General features: G+C 37.6%; 1 protein-coding gene across 3 annotated transcripts; it reads right to left on the bottom strand.

The window, feature by feature from the left end:
- Window positions 1–7,512: 7,512 nt before the first annotated feature.
- LOC149793630 (GTPase IMAP family member 7-like) lies at window positions 7,513–11,254 on the bottom strand. Of its 3 annotated transcripts, none has more exons than XM_089967611.1 (3): window positions 11,135–11,254; window positions 9,251–9,320; window positions 7,513–8,634 (listed from the first exon to the last, which is right to left on the bottom strand). In XM_089967611.1, the coding sequence occupies exons 2-3, from the start codon at window positions 9,285–9,287 to the stop codon at window positions 7,568–7,570; spliced, it is 1,104 nt and encodes a 367-aa protein (XP_089823737.1). In that variant the 5' UTR covers window positions 9,288–9,320; window positions 11,135–11,254; the 3' UTR covers window positions 7,513–7,567. The 3 variants fall into 3 exon arrangements, with proteins under 3 accessions (XP_089823737.1, XP_089823736.1, XP_089823735.1); XM_089967610.1 differs by having other exon boundaries at window positions 11,046–11,241; XM_089967609.1 differs by having other exon boundaries at window positions 10,992–11,240.
- Between the last annotated feature and the right edge of the window lie 2,710 nt (window positions 11,255–13,964).

Here is a 13,964-nt window from a genome sequence, read left to right as displayed (position 1 = left end):
AGAGAGCAGCAACAGCAGCAACAACAACAGCAGCAGCAGCAGCAGCAGCAGCAACCTGAAACTGACAGAGGCTTTGTCGACTGTCATATCGATGCCAAAGAGTTCTTCTTCTCTTTCCGAAGAAGCAGACCTATCGTCAGAAGGCCTATCGTCAGAGGACGTCGCATTCTTAGAATATAAAAGATCGTCCTAGCTTCAACTTCACGCAAGCAAAAAAACAGCCCTTTTCAGGGCTACCCCAATCTCTAGAAAAGAAATACCAATCGATTTGCCGATGCGTGTATGTAGAGTAGTGTGAATATAAACACTCAATCTTTTCTGGTGTGATTGTATATGTTTATGTGTGTGTGTGTGTGGGGGGGGGTGATTATAAGAGCTCAAGTACGTTTGTGTGGATAGTAGATATGATAATGTTTTGTTTGTTTTGTTTGTTTGTTTTTTTTTGGTGTTTGACATGTGGGAATAGTAGATTTGGGTTTGATTTGACTGCTTTGCGTATGTGGATAGTATATTATTTGTTTAATGAAGTTTTTTTAGAATAGTGATGGGTAGTATAAAAAAATGAGTGAGTGAGTGTTTCTTTTAGGTCCGCGCGTTGTTTTGTCACGATCTAGGTAATTAGTTAGTTAGTTGGATTATAGTGGTTTTCGTTCTTTTGAACATGTACCACTTTTTTATTCACGCACTGCGTGATTTTTAATTACTCCTGGGGGAAGGAAAAGGAGCCTCATCCCCCAGGCTTTTATGTACTCAAAGAGTACTTTTTAATTTAGCCACTCAGGTGTAGGACTAACTAGTCCTTAACAACCTGACTGAAAGGCTAATAGACATGAGTGGGAATAGTCACACCACACACTCGTGTTTCTTAGTTGGATTGAAATGCCCCAGGTGTCAAACCAAGCAGTATGTGACTCCCGCCACGATTGTTCGGCAGCGATGAGGTCACATTAGGACACCCGGTCTTGTGGCACTGACGAAGTGGCCCGCTTTTTTGATATCATCAATTGCCTTTCCCAGTCCGATATTCCGGTAGACAGAGCCTTCCTTTTTTCCACTCTGTTTAGGTGGTGCAGGTTCATCAGCTTCATCGCCGCTGGATGATGATACTTCCAGGGCCGCTGCCAGCGTGGAAGTTTCAAATTCTTCAGTGTCGTCTGCCAACATTGCCTGGATTTGGCTGAGTATGTTAGTAGAAATAGCTGTGGAAGCTTGATTTAAAAGTTCAGCCAGATGTTGTTTAAGAGACAAGGAGACGGTTAGGAGTATTTTTTTTTTTTTTTTTTTTTTTTTTTTGTTTTCTTTTTTTTTTTTTTTTATTCATCGATTCCTTATTTATTTTGATTCCCTATCTTATTGGTTTGGAATGAAAACTTGTTTTTATGGTTGTTTGTATGTTATTATGGAGTCCTGTTTTAATTAATTCCTATTTTCCTATTTTAATTTTTTGTGGCCTTAATTGGTTTTTATTATTCGGGGTATGAACGGCTGTGTCCGTTTGTGAACCTACGAGACCTAGCAGGCCGTCATAATTCCCAAACAGTGATTTTGTAATATTCGTCCTTAACTGGTTTTTATTATTCGGGCTATGAACGGCTGTGTCAGTCTGTGAACCCACGAGACCGAGCCGGCCGTCATAATTCCCAAACAGTGATTTGTTATATTTTTAACTGGTCTTTGATTTACTTTCTTAGATTTTTTTGAGTAGATTGGATTCGTGTATAAAACTTATGATATTTTTGAATGTTAGATTAATATTGGGGTTTGTGTTCATCAAGAATTCTGGGTATGTTGTAGGGGATCCAATTTCATGCTGTTTAACTTTAAACTTAGCCCTTTCTTTTTCAAGTGTATGGCAGTTGTTAAAAATATGCTCTATGTCTTCTGGGACCCTGCAGTGGTAGCAGTTAGGGTTATGTGGTTGTGGTCCTATGTACTGTCCGAAGCTGTTTGCCAGCTTGGTTTTGCCCGTGAGTATTCTATTTATGAATTTTTGTTCACTGCCTTTTGTTTTGGGTGGTTTCCTATTTCTACATACTTCTTTAATGATGGTTTTTAGTTTCCTGCCTTGAGTGCTTGTGTTCCATAATTCCTGCCATTTATTATCAATGAGGGTTTTAGATATGCTATTGAGTTCGCATATGCTATAATCTAGGTTGATGTGAGTGGTTTCGTTTAGTTTTTGTTTAGCTGTTATATCTGCCATATCGTTACCTGGTATGTTAATATGGGATGGTATCCACATAAATTCTACTTGTAAGTTATTATTGTTCAGTATTTTTAACAATAAATTGGTTTGCCTAAGATAGTTTTCTCTTGATTTGGTGTTGTTATTAAGTATTGAGTTTATGACGCTTAGCGAGTCACTTATTATTACCGCTTGGGGTATTTTGTTTTCTTTGATCCATTTGAGTGCTTCAAGTATGGCCCAGAATTCAGCTGTGTATATAGAGCAGAGGTTAGGTAGTCTTCTTCCTACTTTAATGTTAAGTTCGGGGATTACGTAAGCTGCTGCTGTTCTGGGTGGTTCTGTAATTTTGGATCCATCAGTGTAAATCTTAATGTAGTTGCAATATTTTGAGTTGATTTCTTCTGTACAGATTGTGTTTAGTTTGAGTTCCTGTTCGTTTTTATTGCCATATTTCGTAATGAGGGTGTTAACTGTGGGGTTGATATTTATCCATGGTTCTTTGTCATAGTGATTTGCAATTTCTGCTTGGAGTTTGTCTATAGGAAGTTGTTCAACTAATTGATGGACTAATTTCCCTGCTGGTATGTTTCGTGATAATTTAGTTCTAAAAGGTATGTTGCATTTATTTATAGCTAGCCGGGTGGGGTGTGTGTCGGGGTGTGTTGTTAGCCTGGCTGCATATCTGAGGGTGAGTTCTTGTCTTCTAAGGTGGAGCGGCAGTTCTCCAGTTAAGATTTGAAGTTCCACTAGTGATGTGGATGGTAGTGCACCAGTGCAAATAATTAGGGCCTTTCTTTGTATGCTATCTAGTTTTTTGAGGTTATTTTGCGGTGCCGAGTTGTAAATTTGGCATCCGTAATCTAGTTTAGATCTAATTAACGATTTATATAAAGCTAGTAAGGTTTCTTGATTGGATCCCCAGGTGGTTCCTTTAAGGGTTGTAAGGAGGTTAAGGTCTTTATTACACCTTTTGACTAGTTCGTTTATGTGGTGTCCCCAGTTTAGCTTGGAGTCATAATGCATTCCTAAAAATCGTGCTACATTTACGAATTTAATTTCTTGATTTTGGATGGTGAGTTTGGGAAACTGATTTTGTAATTTACGTTTGGTGGTGAATAATACTGCTATGGTTTTTTCATGGGATATTTTGAAACCCCATTTATCAGCCCATTTCCCTATTTTGTTTAAACTTGTTTGAATATCGCTGATTACTTTGTGGTTGGAAGGGTTTCCTGCTCTCCATAATCCACTATCATCAGCAAATTGTGAGAGTTCAATTAGTTTTGATGTTAAGTTGGTGTCCAAGTCATTAATCATGATATTGAAAAGGGTTGGGCTGAGTACGCTCCCTTGTGGTGTACCGTTTTCAAGTGTGTGTGGTTCAGAGTAGGTGTCGCCAACTCTGGTTGATATTTTACGGTCAGCGAGGAAGTTTTCAATGAATTTAAACATTCGACCTGTGATGGCGTAGTGGCTGAGTTTGGCTAATAAGCCTTTGGTCCATACAAGGTCGAATGCCTTTTCGAGGTCAATAAATACTGCAATTAAATTCCTATCAGCTTTGCGTTTGGAGTTGAACGCCAATTTAATTGCGGTTTCTAATCGTATTAGTTGATCCGTGGTGGATCTTTTGTTTCTAAATCCGCATTGATTATCGGAGATTAAATTATTGCTCTCTAGGTGGTGTTTGAGTCGGTTGGTGACTATGGTTTCCATGATCTTACAAATGTTGTTTGTTAGGGAAATGGGTCTGTAGGAGCTAATATCGTTAGGGTCTTTTCCTTGCTTGGGTATTGGAATTACTATTGCGTGTTTCCATTTATCGGGTAGTTTGCCTGAGGTCCATATTTGGTTTAGTAATTTAATAATTGTTTGTTTAATGTTATTTGGGATATTTTTATATATTGTGTATCCTACTTGATCTTCCCCTGGGCTAGTTTCGTTTTTGGTTTTCAATGCTAGGTCCCATTCGTAAGTTGTAATGTCTTTATTTAGGTTCGAGACTTTGGGACCGAGGTCTTTAAAGAGATTACTATGGGTTCTTTCTACTTTGTCCCTATGTAATTGAAATGCTGGGGTGTGGTTGGTGTTGCTACTCATATCTGAGAAATGCTGAGCTAGTCGGTCAGCCTTTTCTTTATTAGTAATGGCTCCAGCTATTTTTGGAGTGGTGTTAGTTGTCTTTCCTCTAATTGATCTAATCTTATCCCAGACTTGTTTGGTACTAGTTGTGATATTGATATTCGTGCAGTAATTATGCCAAGTTGATTCCTTTGCCTGTTTAATTATGTTTTTAAGGTTTTTCTCCTTTTGTTTATATATAGTGAAATCAATAGAGTTTTTAGTGCGTTTGAATTTATTGAGGGCTTTTTTCTTATCAGTGATGGCTTGTTTGCATTCATCATTCCACCATGGGACTCCTTGTTTATGTGGGTTACCACTGGTTTTGGGTATGTTAGTGGTGGCTGCCTTTAGTATGGTATCAATCAGGTCTTCGTAATATTTATTAATATTATCATTTTCTATGTTTTTGGTGTCTATTTTGCTTAGTGTTTCATTAAATGAGGTCCAATCTGCTTTTGAATATATCCATCTAGGGGTTCTTTTTAGCGAGTTGTATTGGACCGTCATCTGCAGGGTGACTATTACTGGAAAGTGGTCACTGCCCAAGGGGTCAGTTTGATCCACTCTCCAGTCCGCCACCTGGGTTATTGATGGCGAGCAAATGGTGAGGTCGATGGCGGACATGAGACCGTTTTCTGGGTTAAGGCGTGTTTTTGTACCGTCATTTAAAATGGCTAAGTTAGATTCTGCGGTCCATTCTTCAATCAATTTGCCTCTTTTGTCCGTCACACCGCCCCCCCATAGCTCGTTATGGGCATTGAAATCTCCACAGATGACGATCTGATTTACTCGTTTGTGATCATTTATTTGTTTGTAAGTAATTAAGTTAGCTGTGCCTGATGTTCCCCCTGGGTCATAAATATTGAATATTTGTATTTGACCCTTGCCTGTATGAATTATGAGGGACTGAATTTCGAATGCTTCGTTGCTACCTGGGGTTGGTGTTATGGTTATTGTTGTTACATTCGGGATGTTATCTGCTATATAGATGGCTAAACCCCCACCTCCTTGTCCCGTGGTTCGATTTTTGAAGTGACCTGGGGCATATCCTGGGAGTTTGGGTATTTGTTTGGTTCTACTTGTTATTTTTGTTTCTTGAATGCATATAATATCTGGTTTGTGTTCTAAGCTTTGTAATTTGGCTTTGAGTTCACTGATATTACTTATTAAGCCTCTAGCATTCCATTGCCATATTATAATGTTCCGGTTTGTTGTATAATCCATTATTGGGGTGGTCATTTATTGATTCTTTTGTGTTGAGGGTTATTATGTTAACTTCAAATTTGATTCGATTTTGCTTATTATGCTTATTATCTGTGTTATTTTATCCACGATGTAGTGGTGGTTGTTGATAAGTTCGGCTTTGATCTCTGTGAGTAACTTTTCTATTGTCGGGTTTGACATCGTCGACCTGTTAACAGAAAGACAATGAACACAAGGATTGTGAAACTGCTAGAACTCCAGATGCACCTGGAATACGCCAGGCGTATAGTGAATGAGCTGGCTGCAGAGGCCATCGTCGAAGAGGCAAGGATAAAGAAAGAAGAGGGGGAGAGAAGACAGAGGGAAGAGGAGGAAAATAAAATAGGAGAGAGGATGACTTACAAGATACCAGAGACAGAGGATTGGGGTGGTGAAGCCAATCATCCTCCCTCTGCGCTCCCAGTCAAAAGAGTGAAAGGAGATTGGAGTAGAAGATGTGGGTGTGGTGCCAGGCCTAGAAGGTGAAATCATTACCCAGGTGTCCCTGGAGTTCAAAACAAACAACCCTTTTCAGGGCTACCCAAACCTTTAGAAAAGAAATAGTAATCCATTTGCCAATGTGTGTATGTAGAGTAGTGTGAATATAAACACTGACTCTTTTTTCCTAGTGTGAGTGTATGTATTTGTGTTTGTAAGTGATCAAGTACGTTTGTGTGAATGGTAGATTTTGGATTTAATTTTGCTGCTTAGCGTGTGTGGATAGTATAGTTTGGGTTTTGTAAGCGCTCAAGCACGTTTGTGATGATAATAGATTATGTGTTTGTTTATTGTTGCTTCGCGTATGTGGATAGTAGATCATATGAGAAGAGAAAAGTAGGGGGTGTTTTCCTTCACGTCCGCGCGTTGTTTGGTTATGATCTAGGTAATATAAATTTTGTTTTAGGGGATGTTTTCCTTCACGTCCGCGCTTTAACTATAAGAACCCACAACGTTCGTCATTCACACCATTCTACAAAGAATAAAAAAGAAGATGACTTCGAACCACCTTGACAAAATGAAAAAATTGCAAGACGTTTTGGACAATTTAAGAATGATGGAGCAGATGCTAGTAAGACTGGACGAGGATCGCTATTCATATAGTCCGCATAGAATAAAGATGGAGATCAACAATTTAAGAAAACTAAAGGTAATCATCAGTACTATGCTGAAAGAAATAAAGGAGGAGAAGGAGGATGAAGAGGAAAGGATAAGGATGAGAGCATGGAACGAAAAAATTGAAAAGGAAGAAGAAAATGAGAAGAGGAAGAAAGAAGAGGAGGAGAAGCAGAAAGAAGAGAAAAAGAAGAAAAAGAAGGAAGAAAAGAAAGAAAAGAATAGAAAAAGTGTAGGACAGAAAATAAGAAGCTGGTGGAGAAATAGAAGAAATTTGAAGAAGAAAAAAAAACCCAAAGGCCTTTTTCAGGGCCACTCCAATCTCTCGAAAAGATCATGACTTTCAATTGCCTACCCCTTTTTATTTGTGTGTGTGTGTGTGTGTGTGTGTGTGTGCGTGTTCTATCCCTCTCCCCTGTTCCATTTCCATAGACCCATAAGGTCGGGACCATATTAAAATAGGGTCCTGACCCTGTTCCATTTCCCTTGTTAATTTCCCATTGTCCCTATACAGACCCACGATTTATTCCCATGTTAATTTCCCATTGTCCCTATACAGGCCCACGATTTTTCTCCATGTTAATTTCCCATTGTCCCTATACAGGCCCAGGGGGGTCTGTAATGCTAATTCCCATTGTCCCCCATCGCACCACTTCACTACTCCTGTATAATAGTTTAAAGAGTATTATTTGTACTGAGTATAAGTCTGAAAGCCAGATTTACGCTTTTAGGTTACCAGTTTAAGCCAGATATCGTAAATGAAATGATAACACTTCTAATCTGTGGCAGCAAAAAGTTAGGTTACTTCAATATTAAAGTCAGCTAATTATTAATGGACTATCAAAGAATGTCCAACACATTTATTCCACAAAACAGTTTACCTAGACCTCAATATTGAAACTATCTTTTCAGCAATCTCGCGAAAAAGGTAAGCAATGCTTGAAGGATAACTGGTCCATAATCCTTGAGGAAATTAAGGACAAGTTGCCCTTCTTCAGATTCAATCATTTTTCTGATGTCCAGCCTAAACAATCCTGGTTTCTTTGGACATTCTCTCGACTCCTTATCTATGCGCTGGAGCTCGTCTGTCAACCTATGGAGATCTTGCTTGAGCAGTTGGTAGTCTGCATCGCTTTGGTTAATCTTGGTTTGTATTAATTCAGCCTCTTCCATTGCACCTTCTTCCTGGCTTATCTCTAAGCTAGATATTAAACCCATCAGAAGCTGCATGTCCTCCTCAGCTTTCCTACGATTAATCTTGATACTCTTCTTCTTTTGGCGTATAGACTCGGCCAACTCCTCTGCACGTGACCTTCTTTTCGTATCCTCCTCCTTTAAGAGTTTTTCCTCCATTTGTACATAGGTAGCATTAATGAAATGCTTCCCTTCGTTTTTCTCTACAACATTTGTAATCAGAGAAAACAATTTGTTCATCTGCTCTTCTTTCTCATCTGGTGATGATTCATTCTCTATTGCGATACAGACATATTCGTTTCTTCTAAGGACATGTTGCAAAGCAGAAGGTGCTTCAGCAATGAATTGCTGAAGCGTTTTCTCATCCTTATCAAGCTTTTTCTTGTGTGTAAAGACAACCACAAGGTGTTTATAAAGCTCTTTACCAAAAAGTTGTTCGCAGAGGTCGATAGTATTTTTCTCCTCTGGGGTAAATCTGTCCACCTTGGTAATGAAAAGAAAAGCATGAGGCCCTGGCGAGCTGAGCGCTATGCATTTAAATATCTCTTGTTGAATTACTTCCTTGGGCTTTTCAATGTCAAAAAAGCCAGGAGTATCAATATATACAACTCTCTTTCCAAATCGTAAGGCCGAATCACACCGGCAACATTCCGTAACGGATCTAGCAGAGCAATGCGAATTAAATGCCTTCTTGCCTAGAAGACTGTTTCCGGTTTCACTTTTTCCACTTCCGATCCTTCCAATACCAACGACTCTACACTCTTCAGGGTCATCTGCAAAGGAGAGGGGTCAGCAGCTCATGTTATTCTAAATAAACCAAGAAACTGTAAAGTATATGAAGTTTATTTATAACTCATATATTATATAATTTTCCCGCTGGAAATTTTGCCTGAAGCGCATGCGAATTGTAATATTATGTTGAATACGTGTTTTCATCGTTAATTAATTTCCTTGGAAGGCGTAAAAAAAATGCTGAAAGATGTTCCGTTAGGAAAACTTACAGTAATTTACAGAAAATGGATCTTGACGGAGCGGTAAATAGCGCCGCTGAACAGGATCCTTTTTTCTTGTAACAAGAACAATTACGATTTCGTATAAAATCTTACCACAACTAATTTCATCTCTTTAAATAAGAACTATATGCATAATACAATCATTCTTCGATCCTTTCAGAAATGATTCAGTTGCACACGAGAGTGTTATAATAAAAACAAATCATAAAAAAGAAATCACGAAGCGGAGTTTTTGCCTTTTTCTATAGTTCATTAGGCACTGGAGACTTATTACAGGAGAAAACACTACTTTTTATTGAGGAAGGAAATCATATTTTGCTTTTTATACTACCGAAGTTGATATTTCTCGAAATATTTCTTAAATATTTTTACTTACATGCGGAAAATTCATTGAAGTTACCACCTTCAGCCATCTCAATTCACATCATCTAACGTACGATCGTATCCTGTATAATAATAAGAACAATAATAATAATAATGTATTTTTCCATGCGGTTTCATCCTAAAGGTCATGAGAAATAGGATAGTAAAGTCATCTTATTTTAGGACAACAAAATGGCCATCATCCAGTCCATGTTTCAAGTGGACCTCCTCTAAGCTACACAACAAGTAAGTCTTCAAGAATAATATCTGTAGTTAAGGTTAACGTGATCAAAGAAATGACGTCAGTCCTAGCCATGATCAAAGAAATGACGTCAGTCCTAGCCATGGTCAAAGAGAAGACTTCAGTCCTAGCCATGATCAAAGACAGGACATCAGTCCTAGCCATGATGAAAGAGATCGTCAGTCCTAGCTATGATCAAAGAGATGACGTCAGTCCAAGCCATGATCAAAGAAATGACGTCAGTCCTAGCCATGGTCAAACAGAAGACTTCAGTCCTAGCCATGATCAAAGACAGGACATCAGTCCTAGCCATGATGAAAGAGAGGACATCAGTCCTAGCCATGATCAAAGAGATGACGTCAGTCCTAGCCATGATCAAAGAGATTACGTCAGTCCTAGCCATGATCAAAGAAAGGACGTCAGTCCTAGCCTTGATCAAAAAGATGACGTCAGTCATAGCCATGATCAAAGAAAGGACATCAGTCCAAGACATGATCCAGAGGACATCAGTCCTAGCCATGATCAAGGATAACACGTCAGTCCTAGCCACGATCACTGGCGATTTTAAATGAATCTGAAAGTCAGGGCCAGTCCATAGCAGATCACTGCTACGGATATCAAACAGCATGTAAATAGTATAATTCGCCTTTATTTTTATCTATTTTGCCTTGGACTTTCATTCTCGAGCTAGTGGAGAATACGACAATGAAATCGACCTTATTCGAGGACAACATAGCTGGCAATCAACCAGTCCATGTTTCAAGTACACCTCCATTAAATTCCCCAACGCTTAAGACTTATAATGTAGTATTTGTGTTTAATGTTATCGTTATCAAACAAAAATTTATCCGAGATAACTTTAAATGAATCCAAAGGTCAGGGCCAGTGAATTGCAGATCACTGTTACGGATACCAATCAGTAAATATATGACCTAAGTGGGTTCCCGGGGGTGGGGTGGTGAGACTAGTGGTCAAACTTGCCCGCCTTGAACGATCAATGGCATCTCACCTCTGCCCTCGTGGGTTTCTAGTCTCGGGTTCTGCCAATGTGGGTATGCGAGAATAAGCTTGCCAGTAACTTCCCGTGGGTCGATGGTTGTTACTGGGGTTTTCCCGGGTTCTACCTGCATACTGGTCGTCATGTATAGTTAATTCATTTTGTGCTGAGTAATGCTGTCAAAACCAAAACAACAACAATAAGAACAACAATAGCGTTAATCATAAAGCGGTGGTTTTGTTCCTTATATCTTTATGTTTTGTAGCCCTTTTTCAAAAAAATTTTATAGGTGTTTAACACCTGATTATTGTTTGAAAAAAAATAATTTCTGCTTACATTCATTTTTTTATGATAGAAAAAAGCTCCAGGTCTCCCAACAGCAACGCCCCATTCAGACATTAAATGATAGATTCACATCTCCTGAATTAAATATAATGGAAAACCATCCAGACAATAAAAGGCAAGACAGGAATAAACATTTCTATGATCATCTGATCAATTAATTTATATTTATACCTATATCATCAAATTGGACAAATGTCGAGAAAACAAACTCGCTGTAGGTACTACCGGATGAATAGTAACAAAGCCGCTCTCGCAAGTAGTTTCCGCCTCCAAGTTATCGTCTTATGAAAGATATTCCAATGAATAACACGTACCAGTCTATACCCGAATCACTTCAATAGGACCTGACCTGATGAAGACAGATTTTGTATCTGATTTATATATGAAGTCAGTTCGACGTAATCAAAAGACCAACAAATGAGATAAACACACGTAGGTATGAAATGTTAACAAAAAACGTTTACTTTCATTTTCGCTTTTATTGTTGTAAGGGTTTATCCAACAGTGGTTTCTCCAATGAACAACAAAACAAGAATAAACATCTCCAAGCATTAGAACGACAGCAGCCTTGTCATATTTCTTGCTCGCTTTTATTGTTGTGAGTTTTTCCTTATTCACCTTAACAGAAAGCAAAGAACAAAATATGTAACCCCTACTCCAACAAAAAACGATCATTGGTCATTCTATACTTTAAAAGCTAGAATTTCGGGTAGTAAAAACAGCAGTAATTGGTCATTGGAAATAGTCTGGAGGTCAATGCTAACTCCTCTCTCTCTCTCTCTCTCTCTCTCACACACACACACACACACACACACACACACACGTATCCGGAATGGTTTTAAAGACTTTCTCTTTTGATGCGCACATTATAACTAAAACACACTTGACTCTCGTTAGACTTCTACAACAATTGAGCATTGCGCCCCAAGTACATGTTAGCCTATACAAATCTGTAAAAGATGTTCTTATTAAAATTTGGAATACATATAGTCATATAATTTTTGGAATACATATAGTCATATAACTTTTGGAATACATATAGTCATATAACTTTTGGAATACATATAGTCATATAACTTTTGGAATACATATAGTCATATAACTTTTGGAATACATATAGTCCTATAACTTTTGGAATACATATAGTCAAATAACTTTTGGAATACATATAGTCATATAATTTTTGGAATACATATAGTCATGTAACTTTTGGAATACATATAGTCATATAACTTTTGGAATACATATAGTCATATAACTTTAGGAATACATATGGTCATATAACTTTTGGAATAGATATAGTCATATAACTTTTGGAATAGATATAGTCATATAACTTTTGGAATACATATAGTCATAACGTTTGGAATACATATAGTCATATAACGTTTGGAATACATATAGTCCTATAACTTTTGGAATACATATAGTCATATAACTTTTGGAATACATATAGTCATATAATTTTTGGAATACATATAGTCATATAATTTTTGGAATACATATAGTCATATAATTTTTGGAATACATATAGTCATGTAACTTTTGGAATACATATAGTCATATAACTTCTGGAATAGATATAGTCATATAACTTTAGGAATACATATAGTCATGTAACTTTAGGAATACGTATAGTCATATAACTTTTGGAATACATATAGTCATGTAACTTTAGGAATACATATAGTCATATAACTTTAGGAATACATATAGTCATGTAACTTTTGGAATACATATAGTCATGTAACTTTTGAGTATCTGCAGTAAAATTCTCATATTTCGGCAAAAATGGAAAGTACATAACAAGATCAACCTGTACATGTGATACGGGGACAAATGACTAGGTATCACAATTCAGACAGTGGACTCGAACATAGATACATATAAGTAATTGCAATCGACCTATCCACTATTCGTACGCCTACTCATAAGCATATTACATTTTGTAAACGATCTATTTGTGTGAATAAAAGTTGCAAACATATCGTAATTAGCTTAGCACAATATGACATATTTCATAGGATTCATTTTGGTGTGAATGCGAACCATCAGGAATACAGGGTTGATACCCTTTGTTATTGATGATGTTGTTGTTGCTGCTGCTGTTCCTGCTGCTTCACAAGGATGTCACCATTTATAGTACGAAGCTCAAAAATCTACTCATTTTAAAACGTCACCGGCATCGATGATGATGATGATGATGATGATTATTACTATTATTATTATTATTATTATTATTATTAGCCGTATTATTACAATCAAGAATAGTCGAGGCAGGAGTGAACTTTCCTATGATGTTCACAGTCACTGGTACATACTTATATCCACATAAACAAACTCGAGAAAGGGCGATAACGAAACTTGCTGAAGGGAATATCAAATCAAAACTAACGGAACCGTTTTCGAAAATAGTGTCTACCTCCAAACTCATATGAATTAACCTCCCAGATAATATCACGTGCCCACGTGCCAGCCTACACAGTAATCCGTTGGACAGGATCTGGCCGCTAGTACACACACACACACACACACACACACACACACACACACACAAACACACAGAGTTTTGATTTGATATTGCCTTCAGCAAGTTTCGTTATATATATATATATATATATATATAACAATATCGAGAGCAATATTGTACATATAAAGTCTCTCCGATGTACAAAATACCAGTCATTAGACTATTCCACGAACATATGAAGCTTGCTATCAGAAACGTCTACTATCGTTTTCACTTTTGCTTTTGTGAGGGCTTTTCCCAACAGTAGATTTTTCCATCGTTTTCACTTTTACAAGAAGAAATAAATGTGTAAATAAAGAATGAACAGACATTCCGAGGATTAGTACAACAGCCTTTTCACATTTCATGTTCACTTTTATAAAAATCGGCACTATGTCCTAGGCAACAGTTTAGAGTGGATTTTATAGCAACTACCATCAGGTGAGGTGGATGAGGGGGCTACTTTGATACAAATAGGTACAGTGGCTGTATAGTTTTGGTTACGTTCTTGAGTTTGAACAAGAAGTAGTATCATAACGAGAGTTTGAGAATTTTGTGTACTTATCAAGGTCATAGCGTTCTATACCCTTCAACATTCGCATCACAACTGAGTGTATTATTTACATGCGAATCCG

Source organism: Sinohyriopsis cumingii, chromosome 8, assembly GCF_028554795.1.
Source record: "Sinohyriopsis cumingii isolate HCF-2022 chromosome 8, ASM2855479v2, whole genome shotgun sequence".
In the NCBI taxonomy this organism is placed as follows: domain Eukaryota; kingdom Metazoa; phylum Mollusca; class Bivalvia; order Unionida; family Unionidae; genus Sinohyriopsis; species Sinohyriopsis cumingii.
The sequence above is the reverse complement of the archived record's forward strand: the minus strand, read 5'-3'. Positions and strand labels throughout refer to the sequence as shown.

Coding starts and splice junctions, on each gene's coding strand:
- LOC149793630 (XM_089967611.1), bottom strand. CDS start 9,287: ATGGCTGAAGGTGGTAACTTCAATGAATTTTCCGCAT. Junction 8,635..9,250: donor CTTCAATGAATTTTCCGCAT/GTAAGTAAAAAT, acceptor TCTCCTTTGCAG/ATGACCCTGAAGAGTGTAGA.